This window comes from Mercenaria mercenaria, chromosome 13, assembly GCF_021730395.1.
Source record: "Mercenaria mercenaria strain notata chromosome 13, MADL_Memer_1, whole genome shotgun sequence".
NCBI lineage: Eukaryota > Metazoa > Mollusca > Bivalvia > Venerida > Veneridae > Mercenaria > Mercenaria mercenaria.
Window position 1 is genome coordinate 21,059,879 of NC_069373.1, and position 26,367 is coordinate 21,086,245.

Sequence of the window (26,367 nt, forward strand, 5' to 3'; positions counted from 1 at the left end):
AAAGAGACATTGATGTGTGGCTGCAATAGGGATCATCTACTTGGCATGTCCAGTCATCCCGCTAAATTTCAACACTCTTGGCCTAGTGGTTCTCAAGTCACTGTTCAGGCTCCTGTGACCTTGACCTTTGATCAAGTGACCTCAAAATAAATAGGGATCATCTACTCTGCATGTCCAATCATCCTATTAAGTTTCAACATTGTAGGTCAAGTGGTTCTCAAGTTATTTCCAAAAAATGATTTTACATGAAAAGGCCACTGTGACCTTGACCTTTAAATGACTGACTCCAAAATCAATAGGGGTCATCTACTCTGCATGTTCAATCATCCTATGAAGTTTCAACACTCTGGGTCAAGTGGTTCTTAAGTTATTGATCGGAACTGGTTATCAATGTTCAGGCCCCTGTGACCTTGACCTTTAACGGAGTGACCCCAAAAACAATAGGGGTCATTTACTCTGTATGAACAATCATCCTATGAAGTTTCAACATTCTGGGTCGAGAGGTTCTCAAGTTATTGATTGGAAATGGTTTTCCATGTTCAGGCCCCTGTGACCTTGACCTTTCACAGAGTGACCCCAAAATCGTTAGGGGTCATCTACTCTGCATGACCAATCATCCTATTAAGTTTCAACATTCTGGGTCAAGTGGTTCTCAAGTTACTGACCGGAAATGGTTTTCAATGTTCAGGCCCCTGTGACCTTGACCTTTAAGGGAGTGACCCCAAAATCGATAGGGGTCATCTACTTTGCATGTACAATCATCCTATGAAGTTTCAACATTCTGGGTGAAGTGGTTCTCCAGTTATTGATCGGAAATGGTTTTCCATGTTCAGGCCCCTGTGACCCTTGACCTTTGATGGAGTGACCCCAAAATCAATAGGGGTCATCTACTCTTTATGATCAATCATCCTATGAAGTTTCAACATTCTGGGTCAAGTGGTTCTCTAGTTATTGATCGGAAATGGTTTTCAATGTTCAGGCCCCTGTGACCTTGACCTTTGACGGAGTGACCACAAAATCAATAGGGGTCATCTACTCTTCATGACCAATCATCCTATGAAGTTTCAACATTCTGGTTCAAGTGGTTCTCTAGTTATTAATCGGAAATGGTTTTCAATGTTCAGGCCCCTGTGACCTTGACCTTTGACGGAGTGACCCCAAAATCAATAGGGGTCATCTACTCTTCATGACCAATCATCCTATAAAGTTTCAACATTCTGGGTCAAGTGGTTCTCTAGTTATTGATTGGAAATGGTTTTCAATGTTCAGGCCCCTGTGACCTTGACCTTTGACAGAGTGACCCCAAAATCAATAGGGGTCATCTGCTCTTCATGACCAATCATCCTATGAAGTTTCAACATTCTGGGTCAAGTGGTTCTCTAGTTATTGATCGGAAATGGTTTTCAATGTTCAGGCCCCTGTGACCTTGACCTTTGACAGAGTGACCCCAAAAACAATAGGGGTCGTCTACTCCAGCAGCCCTACAATCCTATAAAGTTTGAAGGTTCTAGGTCAAATGGTTCTCCAGTTATTACTCGGAAATGAAGTGTGACGTACGGACGGAAGGACGGACGGACGGACAGACGGACAGGGCAAAAACAATATGTCTCCTGGGGGAGACATAATAACCTACGATTACATGCTTACTTCAGGTTTCTTAGTTGTGTCCTGTGCTTCAAAAGAATTGTTTTACAGACTTAATAATAATTAAGGTGTGCACATGCAATAGTATAAGTCAACTCCGCGGCTACCCCGTACATATTGCTAGTAAGATATCTTGGGGAAACCGTCAAATGATAATAAAAGAAACGAATAAAAAAATACTAGTACATATGTACATACTTTGAACAAAATCTGATATTCAGTCACAGACTTTTCACTCGAATATAAGTAATGTTTAGCCGCAAGACTTCGATGAGTGTCAGTAACGCTTACCTATGTCGCGTTTAGAGTTAGTAACATCATCGGTTAGAATGAGGAACATGATATTAAATAAATATTGCCTGTTTATGATAAAGCAGTTGCAGTAATATATTTCTAAGATTATAACTGGTATTGCCTTTAATCAATCGTTCACTGTCAGTAAGTATTGCTGTTGAAAAATGTAGTATATTTGTTTTATTCTGGAAAATAGCAAAATGATTCTATTTTCTAAATAACAGACAACTGTTTTTGAAATTTAAATGTTTTGATAAATTTATGCGATTACTTCTAGAATCTGAATACATGTTCAAGTCAAGACATAAGTAAATATCATAAAAGTAATTGCTATATATGAAAATAATATATGCCGTGTCACATTGAGCGATACCGTAACCAGAAATCGTTGAGATATGTCACATTATATCGTTGAGACATGACTTACGTTAGAACGTAGTTCTCCCGGAGTGATCTGGAAGTACCATGCTCAATCCATTAGAATTTGAGATACATAGTTTCGACTGTATCTTAACATCCAACCAATATATTTATATACATATGAAAAACTGACAAAATTAATTCAAAATTTCATGGGCCAAATTCTTTTTACACTGCACACACACTTACACATTTATCTACGAAAAATACTTTTTTTGCCGAAATTTCAAAATTGAATTGTTATTACTATATCTGATCCTCTGGTACAAAGGTTCTTTTTATCCCATGATAGTGTTCCGCTTAAGCCAGGACAGAGGGGCATAAAGAGACTTAGTTTTTTACTACCTCTCATAAACTCAATCAAACCTAGCCTGCTATTATTTTGACTGACTGCATTCTATACTTCTAAAGCATCTCCTTATATTTACTTTCCCTATATGTTTTGCATAGAAAGAAAAAAAGTGTTTAATTTGGTATAAACAACATTGGTGCTATAGGTAATATCCAGGGTGGCCCTAACTGATATCATTCGTAAACAAGAGGACCATGATGGTCCTGAATCGCTCACCTATCCCCACATGACCCAGTGTTGAACTGAGTATGACGTCGTTATTTCTATTATTTGACATAGTGACGTAGTTTTTGAGCACATGTGACCTAGATATCATCAAGATAAAAAATTCTGACCAATTTTCATGAAGATCCATTGAAAAATATGGCCTCTAGAGAGGTCACAAGATTTTTCTATTATTTGCCATAATGACCTAGTTTTTGAAGGCACGTAACCCACTTTTAAACTTGACCTAGATATCATCAAGGTGAACATTCTCACCAATTTTCATGAAGATCTCGTGAAAAATATGGCCTCTAGAGAGGTCACAAGGTTTTTCTATTTTTCGACCTACTGACCTAGTTTTTGACCGCACATGACCCAGTTACGAACCTGACCTAGATATCATCAAGCTGAACATTCTCACCAGTTTTCATGAAGATCCATTGAGAAATATAGCCTCTAGAGAGGTCACAAGGTTTTTCTATTTTTAGACCTACTGACCTAGTTTTTGACCCCACGTGACCCAGTTTCGAACCTGACCTAGATATCATCAAGGTGAACATTCTGACCAATATTCATGAAGATCTCATGAAAAATATGGCCTCTAGAGAGGTCACAAGGTTTTTCTATTTTTAGATCTACTGACCTAGTTTTTAACCCCATGTGACCCAGTTTCGAACTTGATCTAGATATCATCAAGGTAAACATTCTGACCAATTTTCCTGAAGATCCATTGAAAAATATGGCCTCTAGAGAGGTCACAAGGTTTTTCTATTTTTAGACCTACTGACCTAGTTTTTGACCCCACGTGACCCAGTTTCAAACTTATCCTAGATATCACCAAGTTGACCATTCTGACCAATTTTCATGAAGATCCATTGAGAAATATGGCCTCTAGAGAGGTCACAAGGTTTTTCTATTTTTAGACCTACTGACCTAGTTTTTGATCCAACATGACCCAGTATCAAACTTGACCTAGATATCATCAAGGTGAACATTCTGACCAATATTCATGAAGATCTCATGAAAAATATGGCCTCTAGAGAGGTCACAAGGTTTTTCTATTTTTAGATCTACTGACCTAGTTTTTACCCCCACGTGACCCAGTTTCGAACTTGACCTAGATATCATCAAGGTGAACATTCTGACCAATTTTCATGAAGATCCATTGAGAAATATGGCCTCCAGAGAGGTCAAAAGGTTTTTCTATTTTTAGACCTAATGACCTAGTTTTTGACCCCACGTGACCCAGTTTCGAACTTGACCTAGATATCATCAAGGTGAACATTCTGACCAATATTCATGAAGATCTCATGAAAAATATGGCCTCTAGAGAGGTCACAAGGTTTTTCTATTTTTAGACCTACTGACCTAGTTTTTGACCCCACGTGACCCAGTTTCGAACTTGACCTAGATATCATCAAGGTGAACATTCTGACCAATTTTCATGAAGATCTTGTGAAATATATGGCCTCTAGAGAGGTCACAAGGTTTTTCTATTTTTAGACCTACTGACCTAGTTTTTGATGGCACGTGACCCAGTTTCGAACTTGACCTAGATATCATCAAGATGAACATTCTGACCAATTTCATAAAGATCCCATGAAAAATGTGACCTCTAGAGTGGTCACAAGCAAAAGTTTACGGACGCACGCACGCACGCACGCACGGACGACGCGCGATCACAAAAGCTCACCTTGTCACTTTGTGACAGGTGAGCTAAAAACATGAACCAAATGGCGTTGTTCCTAAAATCTTTCTAATTGGACACCAAAATTTAAAAAAAAGAGCATTAAATTATAGCTTAAACATGTCAGAATTTGGGCAAAATTTTTCCCAATAGAGTTTCTTCAAACTTTGGATATTGAAGGACAATCATCTAAGAAACAAAAATATGAAATAAAAATCATAGGTCGCTGGTATTGAAAGAGTTATCTGCCCTTGAAAAGGGCATTTCCCATATTTTTGTTTCTTAGATGATTGTCCTTCATTTTTTTTAAATTTAATTTGAACAATCTTGGTAGAGGGTGACATAAGGACCATTTGTGTGAAATCATTTAAAAATCGGACCATTCGGCGATGTTGTTTGAAGTTTTTTTCTATTTTAGCTCTGGCAGCCACTATGTGCAACCAAGTGGAACCGTTTGAACAACTTTGGTAGAGGACCACACAAGGAACATCGTGGCCAAGTTTCTTCAAAAATCCACTCAGTGGTTAATGTCATTTAAACACAGTTGTTGACGACGGACGGACGACTTGATGGACGAACTTCCGAACGGACGGATGGACACAGCGTGATCACAATAGCTAAAAATAATTGACCATTTAACACAGTCACAAAATTGTTTCTAACCTTTGTAAATCTTTGAGTTCCTTGCCAGCATACTGCATTCCTGTAAGGGATGTGTATAAGCGCAGTATCTCATTTGTGCCCTAAAAATAAATACATTTCGAATTATTCTTATTCGCTATAATCTTAAGACAACTTGTTTAATGTGAAATTTTTTCTCTCTCAAAAATCCATGAAATATGGGTAATGTAAAAATGACCAGTGGTATACATGTAATTTTAATGGCATATGATTTTTTTCAAGATATCCTAATAAATAAGAACAATAGTGCTAAACTGTCAGCAAATTACTTTTGGCTTTTAAAATACTGTACTCTCTGAACAGACTAGGTGACAATTTTCTGAATATCTACTAAGTCAAGGGCCATAACTCCAGAGCAATTAAGACTATCCCTTCTGGTTATCTAACTTGGTCAAGATGATATGCCAAAAAACATATTCTGACTTACACTGCAGAACATTGGATAAGATGTGCTAAGTTATTAATCAGACACTGTCAATTTTTGCAAATTTTAGCAATTCAGGGGACATAACTTAAGACTGACTGGGACTATCCACTTGGTTATTAAACTTTATTAAGTTATACTTTTTGTAAAAGTTTAGTTTAGTTCACACAAAAATACTCTAGTTATTGAGCGGACACAAAGCTCGCACGCCAACCCGTAAAGGGTGAAAACATAATACATCCTGTTTTTCAAACCGGCATATAGGGAGTAAACCTTTGCAACAATTTTTAAATCACTGAGAAAGCCTTTTTACTATTAACTTTTATTTTCACTCTCCATATCATTTTTCAGTGTCATCTATACATTCTATGCCAAATTTGTGGGAAATGAACATGCTGAAAAATTTCACGCATTTTGTGGGCAAGTAGCTTTAACCCTTATCATGCTGGACACGATGGATTCTGCCTTTGTGACCAGTGTAGATCATGATCCGCCTGCACATCCATGCAGTCTGATCATGAAATGCGCTGTTTGCCATTCAGTCAGTATCTTTTTGGTAAGCACCCCTTTTAACAGTTAATGGTAGTGTCCAAATTCTTACTATTCCCAGTTACTAAAATCATGTAAAATGATTTTCAATTATATCTGATTGTGTAAAATCAACCAGTTATGCACAGACTGTTTCATCTTTGACAAAGTTTGACGTACTTACCTAGCTATATAGCTTAATTTTTATAAAAAAAATTAATTGACACAATTTCTACTCCCAATTACTAAAATGCATGTAAAATGATTTTCAGTTATATCTGATTGTGTGAAATCAACCAATTATGGCTACTATGGTCAAAATCAGCCAAATACTACTGACTACAAACAATCATCCTATGAAGTTTGATCACTATAGGCCAAAGTGAAACAAAATACTACACTAATTATTTTGTCTCTACAATACCTCAAATATCATGAGAATTCTAGCATCTCGGAGGTAACGTTCATATGGATAAGTCTTCATGTATCCAAGCCCTCCCAGAACCTGCAGGCATTCACTGGCACAATTCCAACAACCTTCAGAGCTATATATCTGCAAACAAAACAACATACCAATAATGTTCATGTTTTTTTTTTTGAAGTAAGACATGACAGCAATCTTATTTTTTGCATTCTAAATTTTGGCAGTGGTATCTTCCCGTTGCATGGTATAATGGCAGGAATCTAGAACAAAATCTAATGCCCCCTGTGACTGTTCCAGACAAAGTTCCCCTTGCCCAATGTTACCAAGGTGACAAGATTCCACGCACCCCCTCCCCACCCCTCCGCCTTTGATTTTGTTGAATAAAAACTTCAGAATTAAACAAATATGATTCAAAGTGAAAAAGATACAATTTTTAAGATGATAATTATCAATTCTAACTGGAATGAAGAGAAAGTCTGGATATTATTGAAAAACAAGAGGGCTAAGATGGCTCTAGGTCGCTCACATGAGTAACAACTATAACAGTGTTAACATGTTTTACATGGTGATTTCATGGAGACAAATATTCTGACAAATTTTAATTAGGACTGGACCAAAAAATGTGGCCTCTTGAGTGTAAAGAAGCATTTTCTTTGATTTGACCTAGTGACCTAGTTTTTTTTAACCCATATGACCCAGATTGGAACTTGTCAAAAATTTCATGAAAACATTCTGACAAATTTTTGGGAAGACTGGAACCAAAAAGTTGCCTCTAGAGTGTATACAAGCTTTTCCTTTGATTTGACCTAGTGACCTAGTTTTTGACCACATGTGACCCACATTTAAAATCATCCAAGACTTCATGCAGATAGAATCAAAAATGTGCCCCCTAGGGTGTAAACAAGCTTATTCTTTGATCTGACTTGGTGACCTAGTTTTTGACCCCACATGACCCAGATATTATGTCAATACAAGTTGTGTGCAAGTTTGATTAAAGTTGATTGCAAAATGTGGTCTCTATTGTGTTCACAAGCCAAAAATAGTAAATTTTGGTCCTTTAAGGGGCCATAACTCTTGAAACCCATAATGGGTTCTGGCCAGTTTTCAAAAAGAACTGAGATATTATGCCAATACAAGTTGTGTGCAAGTTTGATTAAAATTGATTGCAAACTGTGGTCTCTATCGTATTCACAAGAAATTGTGAATGGACGACAGACGACCACAAAAGCTCACCTTGTCAATGTAGGAGGAGACCCCTTTTGTTTTTGAGGGTCAGTAAGTCAAAGGTAAAGGTCACAGGGGCCTGAACCTTGAAAACCGTTTCTATCAATACTTTGAGAACCACTTGACCCAGTATCTTCAAACTTGATCAGCTGATTGGGCTTTTGAAGTTGATGACCCTAATGTTTTTGGGGTTAGTAGGTCAAAGGGTAAAGGTTATTGTAATCACAGGACTGAAAATGAGACAACCCATCACGGGGACATACGTGTTTCACAAACAGCTCTTGTTATCAATGACTTTATAGTTACGGAACTTAATAGTTACCTTGACCATAGCTGCTTCCACCGAGGCATCAGGTTCCTCATAGGAATCCAGAGTGAGAGCTGTAAGGTATGCCATACTCTCCATAGCGTATGTTGTCACTGCCATTTGGGCAAACTTTTTCTAAAAATAATATTTCAAAAGTTGCTCAGATAGACAAATATGCTTTGTCTGTGATAATCAAAAGTATAAAATAAAATAATTTCTCCAATACAGAATGAGAATTTATTCTCATATAAAATATAACCTCATATAATCACAGTCCTGCAAGAGTTATTCACATTTTAAAGAGGACACATTTTTTTTCCGAATGTCATTTTATATCACACAATGTCTAAATGAAAATATTCAAAAGGTTCAATCAATAACTTGATCTAGTAGCTTGAAACTGTTACCAGGGCAGTCCAACCTGTGTTACACCTCTGGTTACCACAAAGAACATTTTGGTAGACTTGAACCTACAGGCATAACTAATTTCAAGAATGGTGACCAGTCTCAACTGGCAGATTCTGATTGGTTGTTTTGGAGCACAGTTTGGAGACTGACCAATGACACGGCTGCATTCATAGACTGGTCTCCTCAGTTTTATAACAATGTACCCTGGCTTACCTTAATAAGTTCAAACTCCATGAGTTTTTGTTTGAACTGTGTTCTTGAAATGGCATGCTCAGCTGTATAACCTAAAAAATATCAAAATAGTAATGAGAGGATGCTGATTACAATTCAGTACAAAACTAGACTGATTGTTTATTAATCAGGATAAAAAGGCATACAAAAAAACCTTTAAAAATTAGACAAATCAGACACCCAAAATCTGACATAAATAGCTCCTAAGTGTTCCTTCTTTGTTTTCTATACATTTTATGTAATAACTTCAACAAAACATTTTGGTATGAGAGCTATCACTAAAGGTGATTAATACCCTCAGATGATGCTGTAATATATGGAAAGCTAAAAGTTCTTATCATAACCTTTGACCTTCAAGTGACACCTTGACACTGGACCTTAAGTGACCTTGGTTATGCACTCCGTGTCTTCATAAGGTTTACAATTGATGCTAGTTTTATGAAAATCCTCCCATGGTTTAGCAGATATTGAGCCATATGATCTTTGACCTCAAAGTATAACCTTGACCTTGGATCTAATGACCCGAGTTGTGTACTTTGAATGTCACCTGGATGTGGTTATCTATAGATGCTAGTTTTATGAAAATCATCTCAGTGCTTAAGAAGATATGGAGTGGATATAAATTTTAAGTTATTTGATCTTTGACCTTTTACGTGTGACCTTCAACTTTGACTTAGTGTTCCATATTATGTACACTCAAGCTTAGTTAACTTGAACTTGGATAATTCGGATAATTCGTACAAAACCGTCCTGGAAAAATCCATGTAAAATGAATTTTGTTCAACAACTCAAACAAAGATCACTCAGGCTGCTTGTCCTGTCAAGTTCAAGTTAACAAAGTTCAACATTCTGCATGTCGTCTTGATTAGGTTTTAAACTGATGTTAGTTTCAGGAAAACCTTCCATGTGGTTTAAAAGATATAGAAAAGAAGGAAAGTGAAATTATATGACCTTTACCTCCTAACATGACCTTGACCTTGGATCAGATGATCTGAGTTGTAAGCTCAGCACATCCTGACAAGGTAAATTACTGATGCAGTTTGATGTAAGTCTTCCTGGTACATTAGAGGATATGGAGTGGATACAAGTTTTAAGTTTTTTGACCTTTGACCTTTCAGAGTGACACATGAACTTGCTCGGCAAGTCTTCTTGATGAGGTAAACAAAAGATGTTAGTTTAAGTGGTTCAGAAGATATAGAATGGAAACAAAGTTAAGCTATTTTGCATTTGACCTCCAACTATGCACCATTAGGGTTAACAATTAAAGACTAGTTTTATGAAAATCTTCCCATAGGTGTAGAAGATACAAATATTATGTGATTTAATATTTCACCTCTTCACTTCAAATCTGACATACTGAACTGCATCATACATTCTGCCAAGGTCATCTTGATGAGTTTAACAACTGATACCAGTTTTATGAAAATCTTCCAAGTGGTTACGAGGATATGGCGGCGACACAAAGTCCAGCAAGCTATTTGACCTTTGAACTCAAAGTGTGACCTTCACCTTGGACCTAGCGACCTGGGTTGTGTGCTCTGCACATCATCTCGATGAGAAAATATTTAATTTATTTTACTTTTATGAAAATCTTCCCAGCAGTTTGAAGAAATGAAATGGACAGGAATTACAACAGGGGCAGACAGACAGAGTGACAGAAATGCATGATTCTAACAGAGCCCCCCCCCCCCCCCCCCCCCCCATATACTTTGCATCTGGGGGTGTAACGCATGAAGTGTTATCATGCAATGCACAGTCACTCACTGAAGTATAAACTAAAAATCTGATATCTGTCTATGTACATACAATAGTCAATTAGATATCATGTCAAGCGTTTGGGTTCGATTTTGCATGTCTTAAAATCTACAGTTGTTAATTGCTTTAAACATCTATTATTACAAATATTTTTAACATTTAAATTAGTAGGAGAATGGAGAAAAATGTAATGAAATATTTCATCTTATTATAATACTGAAGTCATTCTGAAGAAGAAAAAAAATGCAAGCAATTATTTCACTATGGTCTGTATGACACATCAGATCGTTATGTTGAATGTTTATGCAAAGTTATCTGAATATGCATGCATGCATGAAGAAGGAACTGGATGAGAGTTCTAAGTGTGACACAGACCGTTGAGCTTGGGCTCTGGGTTATGTGCATGACATATTATCCTGTTATTGAAAGTAACTGTGCCAGGTAATATCAAAATCTTGATGGATATTAAAGTTATGGGGGACACAAAATGTATCTGTTAACCTTTGACCTCTGAGTATAACCTTGAAGTATGAGCTAAGGCTCTAAATGTTCCATAAGACAAGTAACATTAAAGCCCTTTAATAAATAGCAGTTACTAAGCAGACACAAATCAGGCTATGTTTAGCTTTGATCTTGAAAAGTGGCCTTGACCACAGACCTTGGGGACTTGGATTTGTGCACGACATATTGTCTTGATTATTGGGAACATCTGTGTCAAGAAAATTTAAGATCCCTTGAATGATAGCATAGTTATTGAGCGAACACAAAACTGACACTATTAACCTTTGACGTCAAGTGTGACCTTGACCTTTGAGTTAGAGACCTGGTCTTGTGAAAGACAAGTTGTCTCATTATGGAAAACATTTGTGCCAAATAAAATTAAAATCCCTTCATGAATGGAAGTATATTGACCAAAGAAGAAAATGCAGACGGACCAAATGACAAAATGACTAATGGTAAAGCTCCTGAAACCAGTCTTAGGACAAGAAGGGGACTAATAAACAAACCTATAAGACGCTTAAGAATACCGGCCCCTGAACTGCCCATACTGAATCTTCCACTGTTCAAAATATTCATTGCAATCTGAAATAAAATGCACAATAGGAACAGTCTGCAGAATATAGTACGCATACTTAATACTACTGAGTTCGATATGGCAGCAAAACGTATCTTCAATGGGCGTTATGTCCTGCTGGATGTGATCAACATTCATCAACATTCTAAGTCTGAAATAAACACCCGTACTTAGATTTCAAAAAGCTTAATGTTTTGTGCTGTATTTTTGCAAGATTTGAAAAGCTTTTAACACAACTTTTTGGAATATTCTTTAGTTTTGCAGAGGTTCCATGCTTTAAACAGCTTGGCTTTTTCAGGTCTAAATTTCAGGTTTTAAAACATTTAACGAATATGGGCTCTGATATCAAAATCATGCCTGCTTATACAATACTACTACTGGCTTTTCCACAAAATATGATTGAAAGTAATTCAAATAGGATACTTGTCTTCTTCAGTAAAAAAAGTATAAAACTTGTGACTGCCTTTGGTTACAGCACATATCTCCCCCATGCTGCTTCATCTAAAAACACCAGTAGTATGGATGTTCAGTATCTGGTCTCAGTATACAACAAGAAAAGGTATACATTTAACCAGGGATTTCCCTTCAAAAACTGACTTTGTTATGTGTTTTTATATTCTGTCTATGAAAAACAGAAATTGATAAAAAGAATAATAAGTTATATACTTTGTTAGTTGTAAATGAGGTCTGAAGAAAGAATTAAATAAATCCCAATAACAAACATATGGAAGGCCCGTTCCAGTCAAGTTAAACCCTTTCTGATCAGCACATTTAATGCATTGACTCATAATTTGTTTATAATTCTTCTAAAAATTCATAATTTATTTATTTTTATTTGCTCAATGAAATATGATGAAATATTAATTTCCAATAATAAACTTTTGGCAGGCCCTTTCCAATCAGCGCATTGTATGCAATGACTCTTATCTGTCTATAATTCATTTAAAACTCGGAAATTTAGTTTTTTTGTTTGTTTTTTTTTGGTAATTCATTTCCTTTTTTAATTGCAAAATGAAATATGAAGAAATAATCAAATAATTTCTAGTAATAAGCATATGGCAGGCCCTTTCCGATCAAGTTAGGCTCTTTCCCATCAGCGTGTTCATGCACTTACTTGTATTTTGTCTATAATTCATTTAAAAGTCAAAATTTATAATTCTTTCTTTATAAATTATTTCCTTTTTTTTAATTGCAAAAAACAAAACAAAACAATTTAATAGTTTCCAATAATACACACTGATCATGTTAAACTCTTTCTGCGGAAAGGACCCTTTCAAGTATCTAGTCAAACCCATGCATGACTATAAACAGCTATTACACCTAGGATAGTAACACTGCATCAATTTATTTTTTCCCCCAACTCTTAAATCAACGACGCATTTTCCCCATTTTACCTGAACTGTTACCATCCCCTAAGTCTGAAAAACAATCCCTGCAAAATAGAACTGGACTAGATCTGGTACTGAAACCTTATCCCAAGTGAAGCTTAGATCCAATCTGCAGATTAAGAGGTAACTGCGGAAAAAACATTTTTATGGCACAGACACACTGCCAACTTAAAAACATTGCAAATATGTGAAACTATGCTTGATACTAACCAAGCTCTGTTCAGTTTCAGAGATTAACTGAAGCAGTCAGAAAAAGATTCTTTTAATTGACATTTCAAAGGCCTATAAAAATTAATCAACCACAACAAAACTGTAAAACAGGCCAAACTAAACATAGCACTGAAAATTCCCAAGACATTTGAGTGTTTCCATTCAAACCCACTTGCAATATCAGAGAAACAGTCTAGACAAATTTGATCTAAAATATGACATTTCAAAAAAAAAAAAAAATCCGGAATAATATATTTTAAGAGATATAATATGACTTCGAGCAATTAAATTCTCTGAAATAGAACCAGACTGAATATTTTCTTTTCAAAGTAACAGGTTAGAAAGAACCACTAATTGGTTTTCCTGGTTTCATTTTCCTCATAAGAAGTCATCAAGCTTCTCTGTTGGACCTATCCTGCCTTTGACTGAAAAAATGCCTAGACAGGAAACTTGTTTTACCCTCCGCCACAAAATATGAAAAGTTGCAGCATGGTTGAAATTCTCCAAATTAATGGAAATGCAGCAAAAGAAACTAACAGTTAACGAAAGTGTGTATGAGCTTACCTTAAATCCGCCACCAACTTCTCCTATGACGTTTTCTACTGGTACTGGTGTGTTGTCAAAATGTACCTCACACGCTGAAATAAATGCATATAATAACGGTATTACAAAAGCAGGCATTATTCGCTTATAGTCCCCTCATTTTGTGGACGATCGAAAATGTTGAAGAAAGATAAAAAAATATGTTGATTTAGTAACCCTTCTATCTGTAAGACACTCTTAAGGTTGGTGGTCAGGGATTGAAGTTGATATAACACACTTTATTCCATAGAGTGGACTGAACAGAGGCAAAATGAAATAGAGGATATATGTTTGTTTCAGTGTAAGATTGAAATATTTTTCAAGAGTGAACACCAGATGCAATATTTTCACAAGTAGCATAACTATAAGTGAAAATGTAAGATATGGTGCTCATGAGTGAAAGATATTTTAATCTTAATGTAAAACAAACAAATTTTTCTTTCTATTTCATGTTTTAATTAAATTTACCCATTTTATAGTTTCTTACCAGTGAAAAATATATTTGATATTTTCCGATGTGAAAATACAAGATATATGTCAGTCAATCTAATATTTCGATAATTCACTGAAAAACATGTAATAAAACCGGATAATGCACACATCTTAATTTTTCAAACAAGGTAGTGTGACAATGAATAAGTTGTACATGTATATCTTTCTCATATACAGCTGAAAGTTCTGATAAGGTGCAATGTCCACTTCATGTTAATGACATATAGCACGTTTCATTTCAACTGGATGGAAACTGTAGGAGTTGAGTTCACAAGAAAGTGTAAGGGATGGACAGTTCAAACACTATATGCCTCCCAGGTCGTCAACGACCCAGGCATAAGTAAACAATTTATGACATGTATATAGTATATTATTGAAACATATGAGTAAAACACGAATTATGACAGACGGACAGACAGACACATGCACCATCACGTAATACATCCGTGTTTTCAAGATCAAATGCTTTGCACTCATGCAAACAAATATACATCTTCAGTATCTAATTTACTGTTGAAACATCTGATTCTGAACTGATTTCTGTGATAAATAATTGACTGCTGGATCCTTCATTAGAATTCTAAGACTATACTGCATAGGTTTCATTCTGTTTTAATATTAGCAAAATATAACCATTGTGAATATCTTCCAATGTATGGCATATGATTCATTGGGTAAAAAATACCAAATATTAGCAAACTAATATGAAATAAGGCAAAGCCTCAAATCAAAGAAAATCTGAAAATTCGTGAGAACCTATTCACTTGAAAACAGCAAGTTCACATTTAGTGTCATCATACCTGTTACAGTGAATAGCATACTTCGCAAATTTTCTGTGAAGCTGATGTCACAGTGACGTCATTTCCAATTCACTGCATTCTCGTACTGGTTTTAGGATTATTTATGACAATATTTTCTGATTTCTTTCAAACGTTTTATTTCTTAGGAGAAAAGAATAATTTTTTCAACTTACTGGAAACCTTTGTTGCATAACTTTTGAGTGTTAATTAATTTTCAGCAAACTAATGATGTTCTTTATTCATTGCCGAGAACTACTTCCGCTCCGCTAGTGGCACCTTCTTAGCTTTTGGTGAAAGATTTAAAATCCACCAAGAAGTGTGAAAATATACTTGGAATACCGTAAAGCTTGATTCTCGAGCAGGCCCTTTCCCGAGCAGGCCCTTAGACTACTCTTCAAGCTCACTATAACCACTGAACATATTTTTTCTATGCACTGAATGTGATTCACTCTATTCCCTCATATTTACTTACTGTTTGATCCCCGGATTCCAAGTTTATCTTCTGGTCTCCCACTTGTAATTCCACCAAACTCTCTTTCAACAATAAATGCTGTTATTTTGTCCTGTTTTTCACCCTGTTAGGTTAAAAAATATCACAATCATTCAAATATATCAAGCTGGACTCCAAGCTAACCACTCCAAGTTAAAGATAGTTCCCAATTTTTGAAATATTTATCTCTCTTGAAAAAAGCAGTAGCAATTTCAGGATCAAAATTCTAGGAATCTAGTAGAGATATTTAACAAAAATAGCAAAAAGTAGTAAAGGTATAAGGATACATGTTATAATCCTTCACACATATAAAGATAACATACAAGAAAAATATTTTTATATAAGTATACATCAGAGCAACAGATAAGCTGCGACTTTGTGTAAGATAATCAGAGCCAAGACTGATGAAGTCAGAATATATAAAAGAATTATTTTTTTCTAAAAAAAAAAGATTATCTAGTCGGTAGCCGGACTATGTTCGCTATTCAGTCAGTAAATTTTCAGTGAACACCCCATCCAAATAATAAGTGGTACTACCCAAATTGAATGATGTACCAGTCCATTTTAAAAATTTAGCAGGGTAAAGGTTAAGGTAGTTCTGCACGTTTGATAAACCGGAAGTGATGGCGTAACGTCATTTATCCGGAAAACGTAGAATAAAGCCTGGATTCGGCGTATGCAAATGAAAATCATTTTATGAGTTAATCGAAACCTGTGAGGAAATTTATTAGATTGGCACTGTTACTATATTTCTGAAGTCAAAATATGATAATAAAACATGACACATTAAAATATTTAAAATAATGTCTTAAAATTAACGTGAAATGTCCACTTCTCTTTAATCATGGTCAAATATCTCAAAAATAAGCACAAGGACCTATACATTTTATTCCACAAAATTATAGGTCATGTGGTTACTTACAACTGTGAGAAGTTTCATCAAAATCTACATTGTAGAAAATTTTCTATTTGCAAAAATGTTATGAAAGTTATGATTTTCCCATAGACTCCTATTATAAAATATTGTGTGAGGTCCACATTTTTCAAATCAGTCTAGCAAAAAATCAAGCACACGACCCTATCTTTTTTATTTGCTGAATTTTCTAGGTATATTCTGAAGGTTTAAAAAAAATCAGAGTTTAATCAAATTCTCCATTGTAGAACAAATTTCGATCCAAATGTGCACAACTACCTTAAGCATATCAGAACTCATAATTATGTAAAACCAAAATACCCAGTTCTTATCCTCAGGCATGTGTTTAATAGGCTATAGCCTTGCGAAATTTAACAGCACCCTAATTACTGGTCTTTATCAACAATACGCTAAAAATAAACCATTAGCAACCTCAAAACGGAAAAGAAAGAAAATACCCGACAATTTAAAGCAAAAAAGAGCAACTGTTATTACGGCATAGTTTTGTAATAGTAAGTTAGCTTCAGCTGAAGAACAGGATGTAAGAAGTATTTTGTATAAAAATATATATCAAGTTGTTAGGTAAATAAGAATATTGACAAGAAATTTGCGCATTCTGGCTATCGGGTCAATAAAAAAAATCTCTTTAAGTGAATGAACAATTAAGTAAACATGGCTACTCAAGAACTATGTATAACATATAATAATTATAAATAGTTCAACGAAGACACATATATAGTGATCCAGTATTCTTTGTTTTTTTTATTTCTTGGTCCTACAGCTTTACCAGTCTTGAAAGCATAATATATGTTAGTAAGCTCCGTCTAAAATGCATGGATATCGAATTAAAGTAAAAATTATGGGTATCATGTTTTATAATACCCAATTCAGTTTAACCAATACCCAATTCAAACCAAAATGATGGGGTAAAACCTGATTCACTCTGAAAGCTTATCTGTTGCTCTGTATGTAATATTGCTGCATTGTGAGAAGTTCTTCTCTAATGTGACGCAGATTATTGTTAGGAATGACCCCAAAAATGGCGGCTAGGGGACATAATTTGTGCTATGTGGAAAGCATCTATTGCCAAAGTCCACATATCAAGGTCATATCCACCATCAGGTGATTAATTTATCAAAAACCAGTTATTCAAGAAGTCTTTATATGATAATTTTTAATGTTCAGAAATAGGCACAACCACATGGATTTCCATGATAAACTCAACACAAAATCTCTTTTTTTTTAGGCAATATTTTAAGTGTCAGTGTACCAGCAAATACTTCCAAGTTTTGCACATCAAAACAAACTTCAGCTCATTGCTTTTCCAGTGACACCATTGAAGTTATATTTAGAACAAGCAAACTAAATGAACTGGTATCCCCTGCCAAAAAGTAATTCTCTGCCTACAAAAGTATCAGTTTGGTCCCACTGTCTCAGACACTACTGTGGTACCTCATTTCTAACAGAATTTAATGAGTGAAAAGCATTTCTATTTTGAAGTAACAATGACCTTGACTAGACTGGTTCTTGTCCCTATTTTTGCTCTGACATTAATTTTACTTATCAATAATGGAAGTAACTCTAGCAGGAACTATTTGACAGAGTTATGTACTCTTGCCTACAGACAGAGACTGTTATAATAAAAAAGTGAGTTTCAAAGTCATATGTCAAACAATAAAAAAAAAAATAAAACAAGAGAACCATGATGGGTCCTGAATCGCTCACCTCTTCCCACATGACCCAGTTTTGAGTATGACGTCATTATTTGACATAGTGACCTAGTTTTTAGCTCATGTGACCCAGTTTTGAACTTGACCTAGATATTATCAAGATAAAAATTCTGACCAATTTTCATAAAGATCCATTGAAAAATATGGTCTCTAGAGAGGTCACATGGTTTTTCTATTATTTGACCTATTGACCTAGTTTTCAAAGGTACGTGACCCTGTTTTGAACTTTACCTAGATATCATCAAGGTGAACATTCTTACTAATTTTCATGAAGATCTCATGAAAAATATGGCCTCTAGAGAGGTCACAAGGTTTTTCTATTTTTATACCTACTGGCCTAGTTTTTGACCACATGTGACCCAGTTTCAAAACTAACCTAGATATCATCAAGGTGAACATTCAGATCAATTTTCATGAAGATCCATTGAAAAATATGGCCTCTAGAGAGGTCAAAAGATTTTAATAATTTTAGACCTACTGACCTAGTTTTTGACTGCAGTTGACCCAGTTTCAAACGACCTAGATATCATCAAGATGAACATTCAGACCAACTTCCATACAGATCCCATGAAAAGTATGGCCTCTAGAGATGTCACAAGGTTTTTTTATTATTTGACCTACTGACCTAGTTTTTTAAGGCACGTGACCCAGTTTCAAACTTGACCTAGGTATCATCAAGGTGAACATTCTGACCAATTTTAATGGAAATCCATTCACAAGTATGGCCTCTAGAGAGGTCACAAGGTTTTTCTATTTTTAGACCTGCTGACCTAGTTTTTGTCCGCACATGACCCTGTTTTGAACTTGACCTAGATATCATCAAGATGAACATTCAGACCAATTTTCATGAAGATCTCATGAAATACATGGCCTCTAGAGAGGTCACAAGGTTTTTCTATTTTTAGACCTACTGACCTAGATTTTGAAGGCACGTGACCCAGTTTTGTACTTGATCTAGATATCATCAAGATGAACATTTAGACCAACTTTCATACAGATCCCATGAAAAATATGGCCTTTAGAGAGGTCACAAGGTTTTTCTATTATTTGACCTACTGACCTAGTTTTTGTCGGCACGTGACCCAGTTTCAAACTTGACCTAGATATCATCAAGAAGAACGTTCTGACCAATTTTCATGAAGATCTTGTGAAATATATGGCCTCTAGAGAGGTCACAAGGTTTTTCTATTTTTAGACCAAATGACCTAGTTTTTGAAGGCACGTGACCCAGTTTCGAACTTGACCTAGATATCATCAAGGTGAACATTCTGACCAATTTTCATGAAGATCTTGTGAAATATATGGCCTCTAGAGAGGTCACAAGGTTTTTCTATTATTTGACCTACTGACCTAGTTTTTGTCGGCACGTGACCCAGTTTCGAACTTGACCTAGATATCATCAAGGAGAACATTCTGACCAATTTTCATGAAGATCTTTGAAATATATGGCCTCTAGAGAGGTCACAAGGTTTTTCTATTTTTAGACCAAATGACCTAGTTTTTGAAGGCACGTGACCCAGTTTCGAACTTGACCTAGATATCATCAAGGTGAACATTCTGACCAATTTTCATGAAGATCTTGTGAAATATATGGCCTCTAGAGAGGTCACAAGGTTTTTCTATTTTTAGACCTACTGACCTAGTTTTTGAAGGCACGTGACCCAGTTTCGAACTTGACCTAGATATCATCAAGATGAACATTCTGACCAGCTTTCATAAAGATCCAATGAAAAATGTGACCTCTAGAGTGGTCACAAGCAAAAGTTTACGGACGCACGCACGGACGGACGGACACCACGCAACACAAAAGCTCACCTTGTCACTTTGTGACAGGTGAGCTAAAAAAATGGACTGGTACGAAACTGAACCAATTTCCAAGTCCAAAAAGAGCCATAATTAAGCCAAATATCTTATTTATCTTATTTTATCGTCATAGTTACATACCCCTGACTGCAGATGGAGATCATGACAATGAAGAAGAAGTCAAAGTTCAAAAGCCACATGTCAAATAGTTTTGACAAAATAATGACTTGTACGAAAACAAAACCAATTTCCAAGTCCAAAATGGGCCACTATTCAGCCCAAATATTTGACAGGGCTATGTACTCTTGCCTACAGGTAGAGAATGTTATAATAACAAGTGTTCAAAGTTTCAAAGCCACAAGTCAAATAGTTTTGACAAAACATGGACTTGTACGAAAACTGAACCAATTTCAAAGTCCAAAAAGGGCCTTAATTCAGCCAAAATACTTGACAGAGTTATGTACTCTTGCTTACAGGTAGAGAATGTTATAATAAAGAAGTGATAAAAGTTTCAGTCATTTGTCAAACAGTTTACACAAAATAGAACTGGTATGAAAAACTTAACCAAGATTTGTAGGTTAAAAGGAGCCATAATTCAGAAAAATGCTTGATGGGAGTTATGTGCTCTAGCCTAAAACTGGACTTTGTGGTGGTACAAAGGTGTTGAGTTTCAAAGCCATATGTTAAAATGTTTTGTCAAAATGTGGACTGATACGAATAACTAAACCAAGGTGTGATGCCAACACTGATGCAGACACCATGTTGAGTACAACAGTTCTACTTATTCTTCAAATAGTTGAGATCAAAGGCTTGAAGGGCCTGAGAGTCGGCTAATGATTGATGTACTGGTAGTATAGTCTACCAGTTTCAGTTTGGTTTTAGTTTTTTTCCCCAACTGAACAGAGATTTTGTTACAATAGATGAAATGGACATTCAATCGATGCCTAGTAAAACTTTGATTGACATTATACAAGTATTTAAACCCAATATATTTCTCTAAAATTGAAGAGTGGTTCACAAAAATAAAAATGTTGAAAGTACAAACTACAATTTGACAGGTGACACTAAGATACTGCCCATGACTATAAATATTTTTCCAGTAAACATTTGCCTCCGGCATTACCAAAACAGGCAATTATCGGCTGGTATATATTCGCACATGATAAAATTTGAATATGAAAATTTATATATTGAAATTTTATAGCGCGGATTGCCACATACAATTTGTAACGGATGGACGAAAGAACCGTTCAGATATTTTACAGATAAGGGGCCTGGCAATAACTGTGTCACACGCTAGGTATTGTTCAATCATATTATAAGGGATGTGAATTTAAAGTATATTTACTTTTGCGTTTAAAGATATGTAAATTTTGCTGAGTGTCAATATATAGTGTCATGAATGTTTACACTGACAGGAAAATTGCGCATTCGAAACTAAGAGAAGCTACTCGGACTAGCTACCAATTTCGGAAAAGATAACCAATATTAATAAATGCAGTTCTTTTTTAGTTAAAACCATCATTTATTCTATTTCAGACCTGTTAACCCCTTCAAAACCATGTCAGTAGTCCCCAAGTCTATGTACTTTCAATTATCCGTTTTGATTCATGTAGACAGACAGGCCCAGACTGGGCTGAAAAAATGTTTGAGCCATTTTTACGTGGTCGGTAGCAGGGTGGGTGTGGGGAGGGGTGTTCCTTCCCGCTTTGAACTGCAGTCAGATTTTAAAATGGGCATTGTGGCAGGTGGTAAATGGGCAAATGTATCAAACTGTAAAGTGGCAATATGGGGGGAGGGTGTGGGAGGATACCCCCTCCTGCAAGTAGGGTTTGGGGTATCACCACAAGGAAATTTTGAAAATGTAAACCCTTGATACAGCCTTTGGTGCGATTTCTAACTGAAAATTTTATGTTTCAATTTCTAAATATTACCTAGATTCTTTTTAGTATTACAATATTCAAAGTATGAATGACTGTCACTTCATATTTTTACTTTCAGGTCATGCCTCAGCACTAGAATATAAGTCTGATATTTATTCTATTTATGTATTATAAAAATAAATTCTAGAATCATTTCTGTTACAATAATATCTATCATGTCTGTTACTTTAATGTTTAAATTTCATAACACAGCTCGATATTTACCCAAAATATTATATCCGGATATGATTATACTTTCATTTATACTGCCAAAATCTCCAGTTTCAACAATATGTTTTACAAATTGTGATGATATGAAGACAGTTTAGCAGCAATTGGCAGTATCTGACATTGAAGTTTACGGTGAAATTATTTAAATCATTTCATAAAAAAATTGTTTCGTTTCATCAAAGCACTCTAACGTAGACGATCTACTTTCCATTTCAAAAACTACAAGAAAATACAATTTAATGTTTCTCCGATTTGTTTATTTCTCGAAAAATAAGAAATAAAATCATTTTTAAAATCAGTAGTAATTAAACAAATCAGTAAGAGCTCTTTCTCGGGATAATTTATCCGCTTACTGACTGCAAAAATCAAGCCATATGTGTCATCATGAAAAGCAGAATGGGTGACGGTTTCATTTTTTTGCGAACCTGAATCGTAAGCAAATTATCCAAACCAGTCAAAATTCCAGAAAGGTTACGATCTAGATTCTTTCTAGTATTACAATATCCAAAGTATGACTGTCACTTCATCTTTTTACTTTCAGATCATGCCTCAGGACTAGAATACGATTCTGACATAGATTATATGTAGGTGTAATAAAAATAAATTCTAGAATCATTTCTGTTACAATAATATCTATCATGTATGTTACTTGAATGTTAAAATTTCATAACACAGCTATATATTTACCCAAAATATTATATCCGGATACATTACACTTTTCTCCAGTTTCAACAATATATTTTACAAATTGTGATGATACGAAGACATTTAGCAGCAACTGGCAGTATCTGACATTGAAGTTTACCGTTAAATTACCTCTTATTTAAATCTTTTCATAAAAAAGTTGTTTCGTTTCGTCAAAGCAGCCAAACATAGACGATCTACTTTCGATTTCAAAAACTACAAGAAAATACAATTTAATGTTTCGCCGATTTGTTTATTTCTCGAAAAATAAGAAATAAAATCATTTTTAAAATCAGTAGTAATTAAACAAATCAGTAAGAGCTCTTTCTCGGGATAATTTATCCGCTTACTGACTGCAAAAATCAAGCCATATGTGTCATCATGAAAAGCAGAATGGGTGATGGTTTCATTTTTTTTGCGAACCTGAATCGTAAGCAAATTATCCAAACCAGTCAAAATTCCAGAAAGGTTACGATCTAGATTCTTTCTAGTATTACAATATCCAAAGTATGACTGTCACTTCATCTTTTTACTTTCAGATCATGCCTCAGGACTAGAATACGATTCTGACATAGATTATATGTAGGTGTAATAAAAATAAATTCTAGAATCATTTCTGTTACAATAATTTCTATCGTGTATGTTACTTGAATGTTAAAATTTCATAACACAGCTATATATTTACCCAAAATATTATATCCGGATACGATTACACTTTTCTCCAGTTTCAACAATATATTTTACAAATTGTGATGATACGAAGACATTTAGCAGCAACTGGCAGTATCTGACATTGAAGTTTACCGTTAAATTACCTCTTATTTAAATCATTTCATAAAAAAGTTGTTTCGTTTCGTCAAAGCAGCCAAACATAGACGATCTACTTTCCATTTCAAAAACTACAAGAAAATACAATTTAATGTTTCGCCGATTTGTTTATTTCTCGAAAAATAAGAAATAAAATCATTTTTAAAATCAGTAGTAATTAAACAAATCAGTAAGAGCTCTTTCTCGGGATAATTTATCCGCTTACTGACTGCAAAAATCAAGCCATATGTGTCATCATGAAAAGCAGAATGGGTGACGGTTTCATTTTTTTGCGAACCTGAATCATAAGCAAATTATCCAAACCAGTCAAAATTCCAGAAAGGTTACGATCTAGATTCTTTCTAGTATTACAATATCCAAAGTATGACTGTCACTTCATCTTTTTACTTTCAGATCATGCCTCAGGACTAGAATACGATTCTGACATAGATTATATGCAGGTGTAATAAAAATAAATTCTAGAATCATTTCTGTTACAATAATATCTATCATGTATGTTACTTGAATGTTAAAATTTCATAACACAGCTATATATTTACCCAAAATATTATATCCGGATACGATTACACTTTTCTCCAGTTTCAACAATATATTTTACAAATTGTGATGATACGAAGACATTTAGCAGCAACTGGCAGTATCTGACATTGAAGTTTACGGTTAAATTACCTCTTATTTAAATCTTTTTATAAAAAAGTTGTTTAGTTTCGTCAAAGCAGCCAAACATAGACAATCTACTTTCGATTTGAAAAACTACAAGAAAATACAATTTAATGTTTCGCCGATTTGTTTATTTCTCGAAAAATAAGAATTAATATCATTTTAATATCAGTAGTAACTAAACAAACCAGTAAGAGCTTCTTTTTCCGATAATTTATCCGTTTACTGACTACAAAATTCAACCCACGCAAAGTCGTAGAAGCATTGTTATAAACAGGTCACGCGTGTCCGCCGAGAAGTGTCCAGAATGTAGTTAGAATTCATCCGCGAAGTCTCGCGGAAGAATTAACGTACTGCACATATCTTATTCGGGTCTTTTAAAATGAAGCTGTCATAATTTAATTTCATCGATGTGGTAAACTCTTTGATAAGAGACATTCCAATTGACTGATGCTTTCAGAGGTACCCACTCAATAAAATACTAGCAGTATGTTCTGGAACTATATTTTGTCTTTCGCTGGATGTTATGCAAGCTTTGTAAGTCTGCGCAATTCATAAAATGCACAGCACAATAAATAATAAAATTTGTTATTTGAGCAATGATTTTAAAGATTATTTTTTGAAACGGACAGGGTAACAAATGGATAATTTGGCTAATAAGTTAATAATAAATATGCAGTTTTTATTTGAATTTGTGAACATCATATTTGCTATTTTGTGACAAAAGGGCATAAAATTCATCACCATAATCATATGCGCAAATGTATTACCAAATCTCGCAGAATCGTTATGCGTGTTTATGCTTAATGAGTTACCGCAGAAGAAAATATGTGGCTTTATTTGAGTATTGCACAATTACAAGTCATAAATATGACAGATTACATCCTATATTGGTCATAGCAAATAGGACTGACATAAATGAACTTCATTCGATCAATGAACTCCTTGAAATTAGAGACAATCCAACGGAACTACATCACTTCGCTGTGTTGTGAGGCCATTTAAGAATGAGAAATCGTGCGATAGCAAGGACTCGTCAAACGCTTGACAGCGTTTAGCCGACTCAATAAAAATAAGTATCGTATAGTTCATTTTAGTGTATAATTCTATAAACAGTAGCATCTAAAACACTGCGTTACCACATCACAGCAACAACCGATGTCACAAATGAGCAAGCAGATGTAGTTTGAGTAAGTAACTATGCTTTGTAGTTACCAAAATGAAGCTCATGTCTTTATGACAAAAATAAATACCTAAATATAATGCATTGCATTTTGATGTCCGAGAAATTTACTAAATGAGGACAAAGGTAGAGGAACAAACCTTTTCATTTGTGACTTCTGTTTTAGCAAAAACTGTGAATATATCAGCAATGCCTCCATTAGTTATCCATATTTTGCCACCATTGAGATGAAATGTCTGCCCATCCTCCGATAAAGTGGCTCTCGTCTGAATTGAGGCTGCATCACTACCACTGTTAATAGAAATGAAGTAAAAATATTGAAATAAAACATTTTTGTACTGCTTGAGGATTCCTTTACCTTAACGCAAAACAGTTCTCAATTTTCAATATCAAAAACGAATGTGGCAGCCCGATGACTCGAGAATTCTTTAGAGCTGTCACTAAATATGATTTATACCCCTGTTAAAAGACTCATTTGAAAAGCTTATAATAGTTATAAATAATATTGTATTTCTTGGAATATTAACAGCTCTACCTTTTATATTCGGTCTGGTAAACAATTTCGTATTTATTCAAGAAAGATTTATGGTCTTGTGTCATTGTTTCAAGGTATATGGAATTCGCAGTCATTGTATTGAATCACAAATGAAAAAAAAGTACTGAGTGCAGAAAGTTATTTCATACAACAACACAAAGAAATATTTAAAAAATATTCTAGACAGTTTTTATTCTGTCTTTCTTTCTTTCATTTCATTGTCATCTTTCATTGTGTAGTCATATTAAATTCAGCTTT

The 26,367-nt window shown here is 34.9% G+C and overlaps 1 protein-coding gene across 1 annotated transcript in view; it reads right to left on the bottom strand.

Annotated features, from left to right (window-relative positions):
• Positions 1-26,367, bottom strand: part of LOC123529454 (complex I assembly factor ACAD9, mitochondrial-like) — an 88,585-nt gene that overhangs the window by 30,355 nt on the left and 31,863 nt on the right. The window contains exons 6-13 of the mRNA XM_045309784.2: positions 25,715-25,865; positions 15,603-15,705; positions 13,821-13,894; positions 11,591-11,666; positions 8,811-8,881; positions 8,205-8,324; positions 6,659-6,787; positions 5,265-5,344 (exon numbers count right to left, since the gene is read on the bottom strand). Coding sequence (XP_045165719.2) covers positions 5,265-5,344; positions 6,659-6,787; positions 8,205-8,324; positions 8,811-8,881; positions 11,591-11,666; positions 13,821-13,894; positions 15,603-15,705; positions 25,715-25,865 — 804 coding nt within the window. The remainder of the gene's footprint in view (positions 1-5,264; positions 5,345-6,658; positions 6,788-8,204; positions 8,325-8,810; positions 8,882-11,590; positions 11,667-13,820; positions 13,895-15,602; positions 15,706-25,714; positions 25,866-26,367) is intronic.